At 44.5% G+C, this 20,540-nt stretch overlaps 1 protein-coding gene and 1 long non-coding RNA gene across 3 annotated transcripts in view; one reads left to right on the top strand and one right to left on the bottom strand.

Moving 5' to 3' along the window:
- The window catches only part of MAJIN (membrane anchored junction protein), a 36,525-nt gene that overhangs the window by 13,001 nt on the left and 2,984 nt on the right, over positions 1 to 20,540 (bottom strand). The window contains exons 2-3 of one of the 2 annotated variants that reach the window (XM_015113829.3): positions 8,154 to 8,271; positions 4,384 to 4,429 (exon numbers count right to left, since the gene is read on the bottom strand). The exons of the other annotated variant lie outside the window; for it this stretch is intronic. Coding sequence (XP_014969315.3) covers positions 4,384 to 4,429; positions 8,154 to 8,254 — 147 coding nt within the window. The 5' untranslated portion in view covers positions 8,255 to 8,271. The remainder of the gene's footprint in view (positions 1 to 4,383; positions 4,430 to 8,153; positions 8,272 to 20,540) is intronic. 2 annotated transcript variants of the gene reach the window in all.
- Positions 15,222 to 20,147, top strand: LOC144334132 (uncharacterized). Its single transcript, XR_013403584.1, has 3 exons — positions 15,222 to 15,497; positions 18,161 to 18,994; positions 19,482 to 20,147. It is a non-coding gene; the product is annotated as an uncharacterized LOC144334132 (long non-coding RNA).

Below are 20,540 nucleotides of genomic sequence, written 5' to 3'. Positions count from 1 at the left end.
TATTATTTTTTTTTGAGACGGAGTCTCGCTGTGTCGCCCAGGCTGGAGTGCAGTGGCCGGATCTCAGCTCACTGCAAGCTCTGCCTCCCGGGTTTTTACGCCATTCTCCTGCCTCAGCCTCCCGAGTAGCCGGGACTACAGGCGCCCGCCACCTCGCCCGGCTAGTTTTTTGTATTTTTTAGTAGAGACGGGGTTTCACCGTGTTAGCCAGGATGGTCTCGAACTCCTGACCTCGCGATCCGCCCGTCTCGGCCTCCCAAAGTGCTGGGATTACAGGCTTGAGCCACCGCGCCCGGCCTCTTTATTTTTTATAGAGATGTGGTTTCACCATGTTGCCCAGGATGGTCTTGAACTCCTAGGCTCAGGAGTTTCTTTCTTTTTTTTTTTTTTTGGAGACAAGGTTTCATTCTGTCGCCTAGGCTAGAGTGCAGTGACGCAATCATAGCTTACTATGCTCTGCCCTCCTTGGTCTCCCAAAGTGCTGGGATTACAGGCGTGAGCCACTGCACCCATCCTACTTCTCCGTTTCTACACTTTTGCATAGAAAGGGAATTTCTCTTCCTGAAATGCCCTTTCCACCCATCAGCACTTGTCCAAATTCAACTATCCTTTAAGGCATAGTTCAAAAGTCATCTCCCCCAGAAAGCTTTCCCTGATTTACCAAGTTGTAATTAACTGTTAGCATCAAACTGAACAGTAGTTAGCCTGGAGTCTTTACTACATTCCACATACAAATGTTTTATATTCCTTACTGGGAGATCTACTTGAAGTAGAATATACACCTGATTTATCTTAGTATCCCTTCTATGGTGTCTACTATCGTGAATAACGCATAACAAGTCTTCACTAAATGTACATTGAATGAATGAACAACACTGGTATTTACTGATATATAGTATTTTGCTTTTGTTTAAGTCAAACTTTTTTTTCCACTCACTTTAAATTTTAATCGATTAGTCCCTAATTAAGCTAATGCTTATTAGTCTACACTAATTAATTTGGCATCATAAAGACTACTAAATTTCTATGGGGAAAAAGTCTCAATTTCAGTCCCAGGCTTGTCATTTCACCCTAAGCTTCAGTGTTCTCATGTTTGGGTTCAAAGAAGATAGAAACTGTGGCCAGCACAGTGGCTCATGCCTGTCATCCCAGCACTCTGGGAGGCCAAGGCAGGTGGATTGCTTGAGCCCAGGAGTTCGAGACTGGCCTAGGCAACATGGCAAAACTCCATGTCTCCAAAAATACAAAAATGAGTTGGGTGTGGTGGCACACGCCAGTAGTCGTAGCTACTCGGGAGGCTGAGGTGGGAGGGTCACCTGACACTGGGAGATCGAGGCTGCAGTGAGCTATGATTGCATCACGGCACTCTAGCCTAGCAACAGAGTGAAACCTTGTCTCAAAAAAAAAAAAAAAAAAGAAATTGTGTCTTGTTTATCTTTGTATTCTCCATAGTAGCACAGTGTCTAGCTTATAATTATACTGGCTAATATTTATTGAGTAATTACTATGGGAAGTGTTTCTGTTTTTTGTTTTTTTTGAGACAGAATCTCATTATGTCACCCAGGCTGGAGTGCGGTGGCACAATCTTGGCTCACTGCAACCTCCACCTCCTGAGTTCAAGCAGTGCTCGTGCCTCAGCCTCCCAAGTAGCTAGGATTATAGGCACGCACCACCACACCCAGCTATTTTTTTGTATTTTTAGTAGAAATGGGGTTTCGCCATGTTGCCCAGGCTGGTGTCGAACACCTGAGCTCAGGCAATCCGCCGACCTTGGCCTCCCAAAGTGCTAGGATTACAGGCATGAGCGACCACGCCCAGCCTTTTGTTTGTTTTTGAGATGAAGTTTTGTTATTCTGCCCAGACTGGAGTATGGAGTGCAATGGCATGATCTCCGCTCACTGCAACCTCTGCCTTCCGGGTTCAAGAGATTCTCCTGCCTCAGCCTCCCAAGTAGCTGGGATTACAGGTACCTGCCACCACACCTGACTAACTTTTATATTTTTGGTATAGATGGGGTTTCACTATGTTGGCCAGGCTGGTCACGAACTCCTAACCTCAGGTGATCCTCTTGCCTTGGCCTCCTAAAGCGCTGGGATGACAGGCGTGAGCCACCAAGCCCGGCTGTGTTTTTATTCATATTAATTAATTTAACTCTCACAAAACCCGTGAGATAGGCAATTCTGTTATTCCCATTTTATAGATGAGGAAACAGACAAAGAGAAGTGAAAAAATGTAGTCTAGATTACATAACTAGAAATAGCGGGGCCAAGATCTGAACCAAGGTAGTAGGGTTCCAGAGCTCCTAGTCTTAACCCATAGGCTATCCTGCTTCTCAGTAAATGTTTTCCGGGGTTTTTTTGAGATGGAGTCTCACTCTGTTGTCCAGGCTGGAGTGCAGTGGTGCGATCTTGGCTCACTGCAACCTCCGCCTCCGAGGTTCAAGCAATTCTCCTGCCTCAGTCTCCTGAGTAGCTTGGACTACAGATACGTGCCACCACACCCAGCTAATTTTTGTATTTTTAGTAGAGATGGGGTTTTGCCATGTTGGCCAGGCTGGTCTTAAACTCCTGACTCCAGGTGATCCACCTGCCTTGGCCTCCCAAAGTGCTGGGATTAAAGGTGTGAGCCACAGTGCCTGGCTTCAGTGTTTTCTAAATGACGAAAACAGAATGATAACATCTGACCCCAAACTAGTGAGCATAAGAGAAAGATGCATATGCATATCAAATGCATCTTGGAAATATGACATATGGTGAATGTAAATGCTCTCAAGCTACTAATTATTGAGCTACTGTGTGGCAGGCATTGCAGACATCTATTTCTAATCCTCAGTCTTGAAACAGGCCTTCTTTATTAACCCCATTTGACAGGTAAGGAAACAGACTCAGAGAGGGTAGGTAATTTGCCCAAAGTCAAATTGTGAATGGCAGAACACTTCCCATAGTAATTTCTCAATAAATATTAGCTATTATAATTAGAAGCTAGACACTATCCTAGTATGGACACTTCAAATCCAGGTTTGATTGGCTCTAAAGTCTGTATTCCCTCCTCTCTGTTACGCTTCCATGAGCTTTTCACTGCTCAGGTTAACTGAAACAAAGTGAAATAAAGCCTACTCTGCCCATAATTAAAATAGGTAGAACAGCTGGGCGCAGTGGCTCACACTTGTAATCCCAACGCTTTGGAAGACTGAGGTGGGTGGATCATGAGGTCAAGAGATCAAGACCATCCTGGCCAACATGGTGAAACCCCATCTCTACTAAAAATACAAAAATTAGCTGGGCGTGGTGGTGCACGCTGGTAGTCCCAGCTACTTGGGAGGCTGAGGCAGGAGAATCACTGGAACCCGGGAGGTGGAGGTTGCAGTGAGCCGAAATCGCGCCACTGCACTCCAGCCTGGTGACAGAGCAAAACTCCATCTCAAACAAAAACAAAAACCAGGTAGAACATTTTCTTGGTCCTATGTTAAAATAACTCATTCATAATGATGTCCTTGAGGGTCCTGCAAGATCCTAATGTATCTTTTAACACTTAGCCAAAGAGGTACTTTCTTAAGGGTATGACTCAGTTTTGGTTTCACAGAGTTTTGTGTTTAAGTGTATATAATTGCTTTGAAATGTGGAGGCATATGTCTTAAGAAATCACAATAGTCACAAATCACTGAATTGTGAAGTCAGAAGAGGAAAAGCTAGTTTAAACCTCTCATTTTCCAAATGAGGCAATTAAGATCCACGTTGATATATGATTTGCCAACGGTCACATAGCTAACTGGTGGCTACGCCAGAACTGGAATCCAGGGCCAAACCCGAGAACTCTAACTCCTTGTCCATTGCTTTCACCAATTTGTAAAGCTGACCACCTGCTCAGTCTTCTTTCTGTAGAAAAACCTAAAGCTAGAGGAACTGGGTAGAAAGGAATGAAAATGAAGTCGGAATAAGGCAATTGCAAATGTTTCCAATTAAAATGAATACACAGCAGCCTTGTCTGTGTATTTACAGTCGAGTTTCCTGAACGTCAAGTACCAGGCAGTGGTTGGGATGGTGGGTTTCCCAGAGCCCTGGAAGGAGGCAGTCCTCCGGAATCTTTCTCTATGCCAGCTGCCACAAAAGAGAGCTGCCCAAGGCTGGAAACTCTGGTGAAAACAAAAAGCTCTCAGCCTCAAAGGTGCTGACACTTCAACTAGGAAAACTGAGAAAGAATACAGGCTTTAAATTTCCCTGGAAAAACAGTAAAGTTCCTTTGCAAAGGAGATGTAGCAGGAAGAAGCCAAGTTATCAAGTGGAGGTTGTGACTCAGTTTGTAGGAAATAATTAAAACCTGAATGTGGATGCATCCTTAGCTTAAAGAGTCACTTTTCCAGAAGTCGTATGCTTCTTTCCCTACCTCCAGCTCCTGGATGATGACCTCCTTATTTTCTATCTCTTCTCCTCTAGAAGGTAAACAGACAAGAGACAAGTAAGACATGAAGGAAAGCTCTGGAGAGAGTAGACATTACTAGAGCAAAAATGACACTTCCACTGTGCTAAAGAAGCATAAGTCAAACTGTGTGTGCTGATCCAGTGCTCATGGGGAAGAAGTGATCACCTAGGTGGTGTGGTCTGAACATTGGTACAGAATGACTTCTCGACCTGCCAAGACCTGAAATTCCCACTGTGAAAGTTAATCATTTGTTAGAGCACTTGTACTTTAAGTGTGCTTTGGGGACCCTTAAGGGTCTTGAAGACCCTTTCAATGGGTCTTCAAGGGTAAAACTATTTTCATAATAATACTAAGGTGTTATTTGCCTTTCTCACTGTGTTAATATTTGTAACCATGATTGCAAAAGCAATGGTGGGCAAAATTGCCAGTGCCTTAGCACAAATCTAGCCAGTTGCACTAGGCTGTACTATCAGTCAAAGTAATCTTTACTGCTGCACAGGAAAAAAAAAAAATCCAGTTTCACTGAATATCCTGAGGAAGCAGGAAAAAAAAAAAGCAACCATTTTATAAAATCTCAATCTTTAACTACATATCTTTTTAAATGTTATGTGATAAAACACGAAGTATGCATAAAGCGCTTCTGCTGCATACCAAAATATGATGGTTATTTTAGGGAAACTTACATGTGTGACTGTTTAAGCTGCAAACTGAACTGTCTGCTTTTCTTCATGGAATATTTTACTTGAATGATCAGCTAACAGACAAACTATGGTTGTTATTCATACTTGGAAGTTTGACAGACACTTTCTTAAAAATGAATAAAATAGGCATGTCAACTCAAGGAAAAGAACTGACAATACTTGTTGTCAACAATAAATTTTGGGCTTTCAAGTGAAAATTTAAATTTTGGAAAGTTTCCGTCCACCATTTTGAGTTTGACAGTTTCCAAATACGTCAACACTTTTAAGATTGTAGTGATACTAACAAATATTTTTCGATACTGTATAATGAAATCTATCAATATTTGGAGGATGTGCATAATTCAGTGAACCAAAATGTTCCAAACCACCAATGAAACATCACGTTACAAATCATCCCAGGTCAGGCCGGGGGTAGTGGCGCAATCATGGCTAACTGCAGCCTCAACTCCCTCGGCCAATGGATCCTCCTGCCTTAGCCTTCCAAGCAGCTGGGATCACAGGTGCAAACCACCATGTCCAGCTAATTTCTTTTATTTTTTGTAGCGATGGGGTCTCACTTTGTTGCCCAGGCTGATCTCAAACTCCTATGCTGAAGCGATCCTCCCATTTGAGCCTCCCAAAGTACTGGGATTACAAGAGTGAGCCACTGCACCTACCCAGAAGTTCCCTTCTATTTCTAGTTTATAGTTTTGCTTTGAGACAGAGTCTCGCTCTGTTGCACAGGCTGGAGTGCAGTGGTACGATCTGCTCACTGCAGCCTCTGCCTCCTAGGTTGAACTGATTCTCCTGTCAGCCTCCCGAGTAGCTGGGACTACAGGTGTGCACCACCATGCTCAGCTAATTTTTGTATTTTTAGTAGAGACAGGGTTTTACCATGCTGACCAGTCTGCCCTTGAACTCCTGACTTCAGGTGATCTGTCTGATTCGGCCTCCCAAAGTGCTGGTATTACAGGTGTGAGCCACGGCGCCCAGCTATGTGTGTGTGTGTGTGTGTGTGTGTGTGTGTGTGTGTGTGTGTTTTTAAATTGAGTGTTTTTATCATGAAAGGGTGAGGTGCTGGGTTTGATCAAATTCAGTACAGTGGCAAGATCTTGGCTCACTGCAACCTCCGCCTCCCGGGTTCAAGCGATTCTCCTGCCTCAGCCTCCTGAATAGCTGGGACTACAGGTGCATGCCACCACACCCAGCTACTTTTTTGTAATTTTAGTATAGATGGGGTTTTGCCATGTTGGCCAGGCTGGTCTTGAACTCCTAACCTCAAGTCATCCATTCACCTCGGCCTGCCAAAGTGCTGGGATTACAGGTGTGAGCTACTGCTCCCAGCCTGATTGTTTTTTACCTGCTGAAACCACCCTGGTACCCCTGGGGTAAATCCCAGGAATGTAAATAATGCCAATCTTCTCAATTTTTAAATATAATTTTATTTTACTTATTTATTTTTGAGATGGAGGTTAACTCTGTCGGGCAGTCTGGAGTGCAGTGGCGTGATCTCAGCTCACTGCAACCTCCAACTCCCGGCTTCAAGTGATTCTCGTGCCTCAGCCTCCTGAGTAGCTGATATTACAGGCGTGACCCATCATGCCCGCCCGGTTCACTAAATATAACTTTAATAATATCATATTTGTTACATATATTATTCTTAAATTAATAAACTGTTTTAAATTTTTGCTTTTTTTTTTTTTCTTTTTTTGAGACAAGAGTTTCACACTGTTGCTTGGGCTGGAGTGCAGTGAGCCCATCTCTGCTCACTGCAACCTCCATCTCCTGAGTTCAAGCGATTTTCCTGCCTCAGCCTCCTGGTTAGCTGGGATTATAGGCGCCTGCCACTACACTCAGCTAATTTTTTGTATTTTTAGTAGAGACAGGGTTTCACCATGTTGGCCAGGCTGGTCTCAAACTCCTGACCTCATGATTCACCTGCCTTGGTCTCCTAAAGTGCTGGGATTACAGGCCTGAGCCAGTGCGCCCGGCCAAATTTTTGCTTTAATTTTTATGACAAATATTGACAGATTAATCAAAAGCTCTTTGGGGTCCTTAATAATTTTAAAGAGTGCAAGTTGGGTGCGGGTGCCTCATGCCTGGAATCCCAACACTTTGGAAAGCTGAGGAGGGAGGATCCCTTGGGCCCAGGAGTTTGAGACCAGCCTGAGCAACATAGTGAGACTTCATTTCTACCAAAAGTATTTTAAAATTAGCCTGGTGTGGTGGCACTATGCCTGTAGTCCTAGCTTCTCTGGAGGCTGACCCTTAAGCCCAGCAGGTCAAGGCTGCAGTGATCACACGACTACATGTGAAACCCTGTCTTGGAAAAAAAAAAAAAAGAACTTAAAGAAAAATTGCAAGGGAGTCCTGAGATGGAAAAAAAAATTTTTTTTTGAGACAGAGTCTCATTCTGTGGCCTAGGCTGGAGTGCAGTGGCACAATCTCAGCTCACTGCAACCTCCGTCTTCCAGGTTCAAGCGATTCTCCTGCCTCAGCCTCCCACCACCATGCCTGGCTAATTTTTGTATTTTTAGTAGAGACAGTGTTTCACCATGTTGGCCAGGCTGGTCTTGAACTCCTGACCTCAAGTGATACATCCACCTCAGCCTCCCAAAGTGCTGGGATTATAACCATGAGCCACTATGCCCGGCCCTGAGATGTAAAATTTTGAGAAACACTGCTTCAAAGATATGTTGTCCTAGGCTGGGTGTGGTGGCTCACACCTACAATCCCAACACTTGGGGAGGCAGAGGTGAGAGGATTGCTTGAGGTCAGGGGTTTGAGACTAGCCTAGACAACATAGAGATCTGCTTCTCTTTAAAAAAAAAAAAAGGTTGTCCCTAATTTAGAAACTCATATGAATAATATATATATATACTGGGAAAGACAGTCCTGCAAGATGCTACTTTACCAGTCTCCTGAGCTGGGTGAAGGTAGAGAAGAGGTGACCTAGTCTCCTGAACCGAGTGAAGATAGAGAAGAGGAGACCTGTGGGAATGCACGAGCACTAACTGGTGTTTACATAGGCTACCCTCCAACTTTTGAAATTACCTGATACTGTTCCCATATCTGATTTTGAATTTATACACATTGGGTCCTGCATGAAGAAATCTCGTCTCTGGAAATGGGTAGGTAAAGGGTTTTAAACTCATTGCTCCCAAACGACAGCCTAAATAAAATAGAAATATTAGATAATTACTAAAAAGCTAATGATTATTCCTTATTTACAGGAAAGGGAACCTGCCCAATCTGTAACATCTCTTCATGAGTAAAACGTCCAACACTCATCACTATTGCCTATGAACCAGGATCATCACCTGGAGCATTCTCCTACCTGCATGGGGAAAATGCAGTGTGTTGGGATAATCTTTATGCTTGCAGTTAAAAGCCCAGAATTCAAGTTTCATCATTTATGGCCTTGTGTAAATCATTTCTCTTCAAGAAGACTAATGATACTAGTATCTGCCCTGATGACTCACAGGGTCTTTGTTAGAATTAAATGTTTCTCCCAAGTATCTCTTCAATCTGTTCTTCTCTCCCATCTCCACTTTCACTGGAATCTTAGTGGATACATAGAGGGCTCAAGTTAAATAATGACACAATCCAAAGGATACACCAATTACAGGCCAATTAGGAGGATGTTTGCTATCAATTTTAGATGAAATTAAGATATTACTACAACTTCCTGCCACAACCAATGTAGCAAATAAGGGTGTACACTAATGTTTTTGAGTGGCACCAAGGAATGGCTTATTTTCTAGATCTATCAATTACTCTTCCTCTCCCCTACTTGTGAGGCTTCCCTGTGTCCCAAGAGTGCCTACTATACCCCAGCACTTATTGTTTTATTTCTCCTGTTCTAGAATCTCTGTCCACTTAAGGTCCTCTCTGTGGGAAGTTAAGGAAAGGAAAGAGATGGGAAAAATAAAAATAAATAATTAGAGGAGATCCAGAGTTCCTAATGATCAAAACTAGTTATATTCATTAGTACAAGTATACAAATATACATGGTATTGCTTTCAGAGGCAGCTGAGATGGAGTCAACAGAACAGGCCCAAAATAAGGAGAATTTGAGTTTGAATCTCATTCCAATGTCCCTAATTTCTCTAAGCCTTGGTTTTCTTTCTTACACAATAACAACTCTCAATAACAACTTTTGCCATGCCCTATTCTAAGTTTAATCTCAATCCTCACAACAAGCCTATAAGTCTAAATTTGATAGGTGAGGAAATCGAGGCACTGAGGGATGAAGTAAACTGCCCATAGCTATATGAATGTTGGAATTTGAATTTATTTTTTATTTTTTTATTTTTTTTGAGACGGAGTCTCGCTCTGTCACCCAGGCTGGAGTGCAGTGACCGGATCTCAGCTCACTGCAAGCTCCGCCTCCCGGGTTCACGCCATTCTCCTGCCTCAGCCTCCCGAGTAGCTGGGAGTACAGGTGCCCGCCACCTCGCCCGGCTAGTTTTTTGTATTTTTTTAGTAGAGACGGGGTTTCACCGTGTTAGCCAGGATGGTCTCGATCTCCCGACCTCGTGATCCGCCCGTCTCGGCCTCCCAAAGTGCTGGGATTACAGGCTTGAGCCACCGCGCCCGGCCTGAATTTATTTATTTATTTACTTATTTATTTATTTATTTATTTATTTATTTTTTTTTTTTTTTTGAGACGGAGTCTGGCTCTGTCGCCCAGGCTGGAGTGCAGTGGCCGGATCTCAGCTCACTGCAAGCTCCGCCTCCCGGGTTTACGCCATTCTCCTGCCTCAGCCTCCTCAGTAGCTGGGACTACAGGCGCCCGCCACCTCGCCCGGCTAGTTTTTTTGTATTTTTTTAGTAGAGAAGGGGTTTCACCGTGTTAGCCAGGATGGTCTCGATCTCCTGACCTCGTGATCCGCCCGTCTCGGCCTCCCAAAGTGCTGGGATTACAGGCTTGAGCCACCGCGCCCGGCCTATTTATTTATTTTTTGAGACAGAGTCTCGCTTTGTCGCCCAGGCTGGAGTGCAGTGGTGCAATCTCGGCTCACTGCAAGCTCCGCCTCCCGGGTTTACGCCATTCTCCTGCCTCAGCCTCCCGAGTAGCTGGGACTACAGGCGTGCACCACGACGCCCGGCTAATTTTTTGTATTTTTAGTAGAGACGGGGTTTCACCGTGTTAGCCAGGATGGTCTCGATCTCCTGACCTCATGAAACGCCCGCCTCGGCCTCCCAAAGTGCTGGGATTATTACAGGCGTGAGCCACCGCGCCCGGCCGGAATTTGAATTTAAACTAAGGCAATACAGATCCAGAATTGATATTCTTTTTTTTTTTTTTTTTTTTTTTGGAAACAGAGTCTCACTCTGTCGCCCAGGGTTGAGTGCAGTGACCGGATCTCGGCTCACTGCAAGCTCCGCCTCCCGGATTTACCCCATTCTCCTGCCTCAGCCTCCCGAGTAGCTGGGACTACAGGCGCCCACCACCTCGCCTAGCTAGTTTTTTGTATTTTTTAGTAGAGCCGGGGTTTCACCGTGTTAGCCAGGATGGTCTCGATCTCCTGACCTCGTGATCCGCCCATCTCGGCCTCCCAAAGTGCTGGGATTACAGGCTTGAGCCACCGAGCCTGGCCCACAATTGATATTCTTAACCACTTTGCCAGTCTGCTTCCTGGGGTTATAAGGAGGAAAAAACAAGATAATAAACATAAAATCACTTTTTAAGTAGTAAAATATCATATACACATAAAGGACTATTTTCATTATGCTTTTCTCCATATTATTCTGACGCCATTTCTACTCAGCAGGGAAAACTCTTCTATGGTAGAGTCACAAGTACTACGTGCCCAAAGAATGGAATTTCCCACAATTTCCAAAGTTCAAGTCTGGGGCTGCCAGTAAAGAGATACCCCAGTGTCTGATCTTGGCTGCTTGGGATTAGAATGACAGGAGATTGGAGCCAGAGCCCATGAGACTATTTAGACTAGAATTGCAGTCAAAAATGAAAAGAAATAGTTGTGCCAACTGCAAAGTCCCCAGAGGGGAAATAGTGATCATATCCTGAGAAAAAAACTGATGCCCCATGCCAAAGGCATGGCAGGAACCCAGGCTAGTTTTGATGTTTTAGTGCCAGATGACTCTTCTCAGTAGGCAGTGAGCCCACTTGGTGAGACTCACATTACTGCCACAGAAATTTAACTCTTAATTCTGAGGATTCTCTTTTTGTTTTTGTTTTTGATTTTTTTTGAGACAGGGTCTCACTCTGTCATCCAGGCTGGAATGCAGTGATGCGATCTCGGCTCACTGCAACCTCTGTCTCCCAGGTTCAAGTGATCCTCCTGCCTCAGCCTTCCGAGTAGCAGGGACTACAGGTGCATGCCACCATGCCCAGCTAATTTTTGTATTTTTAGTAGAGACGGGGCTTCACCATGTTGGCCAGGCTGGTCTCAAACTCCTGACCTCAGGTGATCCGCCTGCTTCAGCCTCTCAAAGTGCTGGCATTATAGGCATGAGCCACTGAGCCTGACTTTTTTTTTTTTTTGAGACGAGTCTCGCTCTGTCGCCCAGGCTGGAGTGCGGTGGCATGATCTCTGCAAGCTCCACCTCCCAGGTTCACGCCATTCTCCTGCCTCAGCCTCCAGAGTAGCTGGGACTACAGGTGCCTGCCACCACGCCCGGCTAATTTTTTTGTATTTTTAACAGAGACGGGGTTTCACCGTGTTAACCAGGATGGTCTCTATCTCCTGACCTCGTGATCTGCCCGCCTTGGCCTCCCAAAGTGCTGGAATTACAGGTGTGAGCCATTGTGCCCAGACCTTTTTTTTTTCTTTTCTTTCTTTTTTTTTTTTTTTAAGAGACAGGGTCTTGCTCTGCCATCCAGGCTTGAGTACAGTGGTGTACTCATAGTTCACTGTAGCGTCAATCTCCTAGGCTCAAGTGATCCTCCCACCTCAGCCTCCTGAGTAGCTAGGACTACAGATGCATACCACCATGCCCAGCTAATTTTTAAAATTTTTGGAGACAGGGTCTCACTATGTTGCCCAGGCTGGTCTTGAACTCCTGGCCTCAAGTGATCCTCCTGCCTCTGCCTGCCAAAATGCTGGATTACAGGCATGAGCCACTGCCATCTGGCCAGGGGATTCTACTAGGATGCAATTAACTTGCCTCCCGCCCCACCCCCAACAGAGGGATGGGGCATCAGAGCAAAGGAAATAAAGGACATTTGCTCGAAATGACAGTCCAAAGAGGAAATTTCACGTGCTGTACCACAGCTGGCTGTCTGAAAGAATGAAAAACAGCCCTCTTCTAGCTAGGGCCTGTTCCTGTTAATTGCTGGCTGCCCGATTCAGAAACAAACACCATACACTAATTATCTCATTTGAAAATAAAGATTAGACAGTGTATCCCAAACAACCACATAGGAGTAATGGTTCAAATACTTCATGGGGTTATTTTCCAACATTGAGTACTGTGGCCATAGTGATACTATGTCCCAGTAACTATTATTAAGTTGATGAGATCTTGCATATGAAGGGTCAGACTCTCCTCACATTTTTAGGTGACCACAAATGATGGCTTTAAAACAAAGGAAGAAAACTTACAGGCAGTATGGGATAGTGCAAAAGACATAAGATTTGGAATTGGAGGACTAAGGCTTGAGTCCTGCTTCTGCCTCTATTAGTCATTAGTCCCTGAGCAAGTCACTTAACTTCTTCATTTCCTAGTTTCTATGTCTACAAATGGGGATTCCAACAACCCCTGTAATGTGGGGATTAAATGAGATAATGCTGTAAGTAGCTACTTTGTAAATTCCAGAGTATTATATAAATATTAGCCATTATGATAGATTTGAAGAGTTTCTCCCTAATGCTTCACTAGAAAAGCAAATTCAAGGCCGGGCATGGTGGCTCACACCTGTAATCCCAGCACTTTGGGAGGCCGAGGTGGGCAGATCACCTGAGGTCAGGAGTTTGAGAGCTGTCCAGCCAATGTGGCGAAACCCCGTCTCTACTAAAAATATAAAAATTAGCCGAGTGTGGTGGCGGACACCTGCAATCCCAGCTACTTGGTAGGCTAAGGCATGAAAATCGCTTGAACCCAGGTTGTGGAGGTTGCAGTGAGCCAAGATCGTGCCACTGCACTCCAGCATGGGGGATAGAGTGAGACTCTATCTCAAAAAAAAAAAAAAAAAAAAAGCAAATTCAAGAGAGCAGTACTTTACAGGAAATCAATTCTTGAGACAGAGAGCACACACATGCAAAACTGATTAGCTTTAATCTCAATGCAAAATCTGACAAATTCCAACCAAGAACTTTTCCTTGAAAATACCCAAGAATTAGATGTAAATGACACATAGGGACTAATGCTTGAAGGAAAATTATTTTTCAAGGTTTTAGTAATTTGCTTCACATAAACATCTGGGTCAGTGCATAGAACCTGAGGCAGGGCCAAATGCTATATGAGAATAGTAATATTGACTACTGAGGCAGAAGGAGCTGATGATTTAGTACTCCGCTACTAAATATGTCTGGTGACAGTTGATAAGTCTTTCACAGTGTTGAGAAATAAAAGAGCTTCCATAGCATTTATTCAAAATACACTGACTAGGCTGGTAGCAGTGATTCACACCTGTAATCTCAGCACTTTGGGAGGCCGCAGCGGGCAGATCACCTGAGGTCAGGAGTTCCAGAACAGGCTGGCCAACATGGTGAAACCCCGTCTCTACTAAAAATACAAAAATTAGGCCGGGCGCGGTGGCTCAAGCCTGTAATCCCAGCACTTTGGGAGGCCGAGACGGGCGGATCACGAGGTCAGGAGATCGAGACCATCCTGGCTAACACGGTGAAACCCCGTCTCTACTAAAAAATACAAAAAAAAAACCTAGCCGGGCGAGGTGGCGGGCGCCTGTAGTCCCAGCTACTCGGGAGGCTGAGGCAGGAGAATGGCGTGAACCTGGGAGGCGGAGCTTGCAGTGAGCCGAGATCTGGCCACTGCACTCCAGCCTGGGCGACAGAGCGAGACTCTGTCTCAAAAAGAAAAAAAAATAAAATAAAAATACAAAAATTAGCCGGGCATGGTGGCAGGCGCCTGTCATCCCAGTTACTCGGGAGACTGAGGCAAGAGAATCACTTGAACCTGGGGAGATGGAGGCTGCGGTGAGCTGAGATTGCGCCCCTGCACTCCAGTCTGGGCAACAGAGAAAGACCCCATCTCAAGACCATTAATGAGTGTGGGTAACAAAATATAACAGGAAAATCTCACTGATGCTATGAATCCAACACCCATGTTTTAGAAATGAGGCTGTTCCTTCCACTTTTTTTTTTTTTGTTTTTTGAGACAGAGTCTCACTCTATTGCCCAAGCTGGAGTGCAGTGGCATGATCTCAGCTCACTGCAACCTCTGCCTCTCAGGTTCAAGTGATTCTCCTGCCTCAGCCTCCCACATAACTGGGATTACAGGCATGCGCCACCACACCTGGCTAAGTTTTGTATTTTTTTAGTAAAGATAGGATTTGACCAGGCCTCCTTCCACTTTCAAAAGTCCTTGGCTGGGCCAGGCACAGTGGCTCACACCTGTAATCCCAGCACTTTGGGAGGCCGAGGTGGGTGGATCACAAGGTCAGGAGATTGAGACTATCCTGGCTAACATGGTGAAACCCCGTCTCTACTAAAAATACAAAAAATTAGCCAGGCGTGGTGGCGGGCACCTGTAGTCCCAGCTACTAGAGAGGCTGAGGCAGGAGAATGCCGTGAACCCAGGAGGCGGAGCTTGCAGTGAGCCGAGATTGCACCACTGCACTCCAGCCTGGGCGACAGAGTGAGACTCCGTCTCAAAAAAAAAAAAAAAAGTCCTTGGCTGGTCTCAGAGGTCTGTCCACCTTTGCTGAAGCAGATTCATGAACACTTATACCTGGAAATGCCTTCCATTTTGGTGGGTATAAGAGGGAAGTGACTTCTCCAAAGAAGGAAATGATTTCACAAAGTCACATAATCCAGGATTAGCCCCTCAAGATTGTTGACTTCTTTGATACACGCGTTTTTCATTACAACATATCACTCGGTCAGTCATTTTACCAAACTGTAACCCTGGTCACGCTCACCACTCTACGTGACAAAGGCAATTCATTCTGGATACAAAGACATCAAAGCAAAATTTAATTTTTTTTTTTTTTTTTTTTGAGACAGAGTCTCGCTCTGTCACCCAGGCTAAAGTGCTGCAGTGCTGCAGTGCTGCAGTATGTCAGCTCACTGTAACCTCTGCCTCCGAGGTTCAAGCAATTCTCATGCCTTGGCGTCTCAATTTTCTGTAGAAAATTGCATCTCTATTTTCTGTAGAGATGGGGTTTTGCTCTGTTGCCAGGCTGGTCTCGAACTCCTGAGCTCAAGAGATCCACCCACTTCAGCCTCCCAAAGTGCTGGCATTACAGGTGTGAGCCACTGCACCTGGCCTAATGTAAGCTTTTTGATTAAAGTTTCTTAGAATTATAATTTTGGACATAAAGGGTTACATCCACATTTGTTTGTCATCAAGCTCTGTTATCTATTCTGTTTTCTCACCTTGCATGGTGATTAGGATGATTAGTGAAATAATGCATGTATAATTGTTTTTTCTAGTACTTAGTACTTAGTTTTTTCTAGTACTTAGTATACAGGTTACTGGATAAAGTCTTTTTTGTAAGTGTTAAAGTCTTTTTTGTAAGTGTTAAAATATGGAACAGGAAGAGACTAATGACATAAGACTACCCAGAATACTTCCATGTTTATTGACATCATTCTGTTTTCTCATAGGTTTCTTCCTGCCCTTTCTGGTAAGATGCAACCTTTAAAATGCCATTTGTACAGGAATGGATTTGCTCTTAGAACTGTGTCAGATTTAATTTTGCTTTGTTTGGGAGTAGGGGGAATAACTAACTAGGAAGCTGTTCTGAAGAGAAATCAAAAGGCCTCAGTGGGTAATTCAATAAACCAGAAGGGAGTCTAAATTAACCTCTTAAGTTAACTTTGTTTCTCTTTGCTACTCTTTGCACTTGTTACTTTTTTGTTTTGTTTTGTTTTGTTTTTGAGACTCAGTCTCCCTCTGTTGCCCAGGCTGGAGTGCAGTGGCGCAATCTCGGCTCACTGCAAGCTCCACCTCCTGAGTTCACCCCATTCTGCTGCCTCAGCCTCCCAAGTAGGTGGGACTACAGGAGCCCGCCACAATGCCTGGCTAATTGTTTCTTTGTATTTTTAGTAGAGACAGGGTTTCACTGTGTTAGCCAGGATGGTCTTGATCTCCGGACTTCCTGATCCGCCCTCCTCGGCCTCCCAAAGTGCTGGGATTGCAGGTATGAGCCACCACGCCCAGCTTAAGTTACTCTTAAGTTACTCTTTGCACGAAAATGCATTTTCCCCATTCACCTTAACCATCATAAAAGCTAATGAAAAACTACCTTTGGCCAATAGGTCCAGGATGTGCTCCTTATTCTGGAAATGCAATAGTGTCTTATCTCACCACCCTGTCCAGTAGTTGTGGCTTGTTACTATGAAGATCAACCTGTCCATTAGAATTCACATCATGCTGAATTCACTGCAGCACTCTAAAAATCCTACCAACCCCAGGAACCCAAAAAGCACTTGGATGTACAACTGCAGGCAATGAGGGACATTTTATTTTTTTGGTTACACCATTGGGTGAGCTACCCTGAAGCAGTACATGTAAGAAAGAAGATTAAAAATGAAAAAAGAAAAAAAAAAAAAAAAAAGCAGCAGCAGCAGTAGTTTCAGGAGGGCAAATGGTGGAGAGAATATTCTTAGCTGGAGAGAAAGCAAGCAACTTTAAAAATTGATACAGCCAGGCGCAGTGGCTCACCCCTGTAATCTTAGCACTTTGGGAGGCCAAGGCAGGAGGATCACCTGAGATCAGGAGTTCGAGACCAGCCTGGCCAACATGGTGAAACCCTGTCTCTACTAAAAATACAAAAATTAGCCAGGCATTGTGGTGGGAGCCTGTAGTCCCAGCTACTTGGGAGGCTGAGGTAGGAGAATTGCTTGAACCAAGGAGGCAGAGGTTGTAGTGAGCCAAGATTCTGCCACTGCAATCCAGCCTGGGCGACACAGAGTGAGACTCCATCTCCAAAAAAAAAAAAAATAGAAAAGAAAAAAGAAAATGACTTTTTATATAAACAGGGCAAATTTTACTAACCTTAATCCAATTCTGGTGAGATATTGAGGAGATAAGAATTGTATTCGTGACCAGGCATGCTGTGGCTCACGTCTTGTAATCCCAGCACTTTGGGAGGCTGAGGTGGGCGGAACACTTGAGGTCAGGAGTTCGAGACCAGCCTGACCAACATGGTGAAACCCAGTTCCTACTAAAAATATAAAAATTAGCCGGGCATGGTGGCGGGTGCCTGTAATCCTAGTCAGGGGGCTGAGGCAGGAGAATCACTTGAACCTGGGAGATGGAGGTTGTGGTGAGCCAATATCACACCACTGCACTCCAGTATGAGCAACAGAATGACTCTGTCTTGAAAAAAAAAAAAAAAAAGAATTGTACTTGCTTGGTTTATAGAAAGATATGCTTGGCCAGGTGTGGTGGCTCATGCCTGTAATCCCCCTTTCAGAGGCTGAGGCAGGAGGACTACTTGAGTCCAGGAGTTTGAGACCAGCCTGGGCAACACAGTGAGCCCTCGTCTCTATTATTAAAAAAAAAAAAAAAGCCAGGTATGGTGGCTCACACCTGTAGTAGTCTCAGCACTTTGGGAGGCTGAGTTGAGTAGATCACTTGAGGTCAGGAGTTCAAGATGAACCTGGCCAACCTGGTGAAAGCCCACCTCTACTAGAATACAAAAATTAACCGGGTGTGGTGGTGGTGTCTGTAATCCCAGCTACTCCGGAGGGTGAGGCAGGAGAATCGCTTGAACTCGGGAGGCAGAGGGTGCAGTGAGCTGAGATCATGCCATTGCACCCCAGCCTGGGCAACAAAAGCAAAACTCTGTCTCAAAAAAAGAAAAAGAAAAAAGAAAATGAAACTAAGTGCTGATTTCCCCGTAACATGTTAGGGAAGCCTACTCTAAGTAAGTGACTAAGTTCTAAAGGAAGAATATGAGCTAGTGAGGCACAAATGGAGAGTGGATGGGGGGTCAGGGGTGGGTAGAGGAAATAGCAGGTACAAGAGTACTCAGTTGAGAAAAAGCATGGCACTTTCAAAAGAGAGAAGTACAGTAACCCGAACACAGCGGGCAAGAAAGACAGTGCTACAAGGTGAGACTATACATATAAGTGAGTTTGTCAGCACATATCTGAGACCCTACAGTGCATCAGGCGCTGTTCTGGGCACTAATATGGTAAGTAACAAGAGAGACATGATCCCTTGTCTTTAAGGGCTTACATTTCAGGAGGTGTGGAGAGCAACATTCAACATATAAATAGATAAATAAATATAAATTGAGGTACTCTAAGTAGCATGAAGAAAATAATATTTGGTTTTATTTAGGATGACTAGAAGGCTGCTTTAGCTAGTATGGCCAATGATGGCCTTTCAGAAGAGATCACAACTGCTAGAGGCCTTCATGGAAAGGAGCAATGATCATGGGGAAAAGCATTCCAAGCAGAAAAACCAGCAAGTGCAGATGTCTGTGATGAATTTAATGGACAGAAAGGTCAGTGTGGCTAGAACATTGAAAATGAAGACAGAGAGGAGGGAGATGAAGACAGAGTGTTAGGCAGGGACCAGATCATGTAAAGTTTGTAGGCCATCATAAAAAGTCCAGATTTTATGTTAAGGATCTTATAGGCCGGGCGCGGTGGCTCAAGCCTGTAATCCTAGCACTTTGGGAGGCCGAGACGGGCGGATCACGAGGTCAGGAGATCGAGACCATCCTGGCTAACACGGTGAAACCCTGTCTCTATTAAAAATACAAGAAAATTAGCCGGGCGAGGTGGCAGGCGCCTGTAGTCCCAGCTACTCGGGAGGCTGAGGCAGGAGAATGGCGTGAACCCGGGGGGGCGGAGCTTGCAGTGAGCCGAGATCCTGCCACTGCACTCCAGCCTGGGGCACAGAGCAAGACTCCGTCTCAAAAAAAAAAAAAAAAAAAAAAAAAAAAAGGATCTTATAAAGCGGAGATAAATGATTTGATGCATGCTTTATAAATATCTAAATATCTATTTTAATTTTATTTTAGAGACAAGATTTCTCTCTGGCACCCAGGCTGGAGTACAGTGGCACAATCACAGCTCAGGGCAGCCTCAACCTCCCAAGCTCAAGCAATCCTCCCACCTCAGCCTCCCAAATAGCTGGGACTGCAGGTGCCCACCACCATACCCAGCTAATTTTTGCAGAGATGGGGTTTCACTATGTTGCCCACGCTGGTCTCGAACTCCTGAGTTCAAGTGATCTGCCCACCTCAGCTTCCCTAAATGCTGGGATTACAAGCATGAGCCACCAGGCTTGGTCCAAAATATCTAAACATCTGGTGACTGAAAGGAAGATGAACTGTAAAGGGACAGGATGAGAAGCAGGGAGACCAGTTAAGAAGCTTCTGTAGTCGTCCAGGAGAAAGTTGCTGCTGATTTGGACTTGGGATTTTAGAAATTAGTAAATAGTTAGATGTGAGATATATTTTAGACTAACTAATGGACTAGATGTGGGAATCAAGGATGGCTCTCAGGTTTTTTGCCTTTGCAATTAGGTAGACAATGGTACATATTCTACTGAGATGGGGAATAATTCTAGGGAAAGAGATTTGGGGTGGGAAGGAGCAGGGGAAATTAGTAGTTGTGTTTTAAGTCTAAGAGGCCTATGAGACATCCAAGTGGATATACTGAGGAGGCAGTCTCCTAATGTGTAAGGGACAGAAATCAGGACGGAAATATACATTTGAGTCACCAGTGTTTAGATGGTATGTGAAACTACTGGAATAGATGATGAGATCATCTAGGGAGAAATTATAGAGAAGGGATGAGGGCCTTCCTTATAAGCCAGGTTACGGATTGTGGAATCTATTGTAAGAACAATCAGAAGGCACTGAAGGGTATAATAAAAAAATGGTACGACCAGATGGCTGTGACTTTAAAAAAAAAAAAAAAAAAAAAATCCCTCCTGGCTGCAATGTGGGAAACAACCCGGAACAAGAACAGATGAAAGGAGACCAGCTAGGAGCCTCCTACAGCTCAAGGCAGAAGCTGATAGTAGCCTAGTCTAGAGTGATAAAAGTAAAGATGAGGAAAAGTGGACTGATTTGGAAGATGCTACTCAGGAGGCTGAGGCAGGCAAGACTCCGTTTTTTTTTGTTTTTTTTTTTTTGAGACCAAGTCTTGCTCTGTTGTCCAGGCTGGAGTGTAGTGGTGTGATCTTGGCTGCAACCTCCGCCTCCCGGGTTCGAGCAATTCTCCTGCCTCAGTAATGACTTGGTGACTTTATAAGGGGAGAGAGAGCAATGACTCCTGGTTGCTTGAGCAACTAACTGAAGAGGTAAAAGCACCATTTCTGAAA

Source organism: Macaca mulatta, chromosome 14 (assembly GCF_049350105.2).
Source record: "Macaca mulatta isolate MMU2019108-1 chromosome 14, T2T-MMU8v2.0, whole genome shotgun sequence".
In the NCBI taxonomy this organism is placed as follows: domain Eukaryota; kingdom Metazoa; phylum Chordata; class Mammalia; order Primates; family Cercopithecidae; genus Macaca; species Macaca mulatta.
Note: the sequence above shows the minus strand (reverse complement) of the source record. Positions and strands in the feature narration are given on the sequence as shown.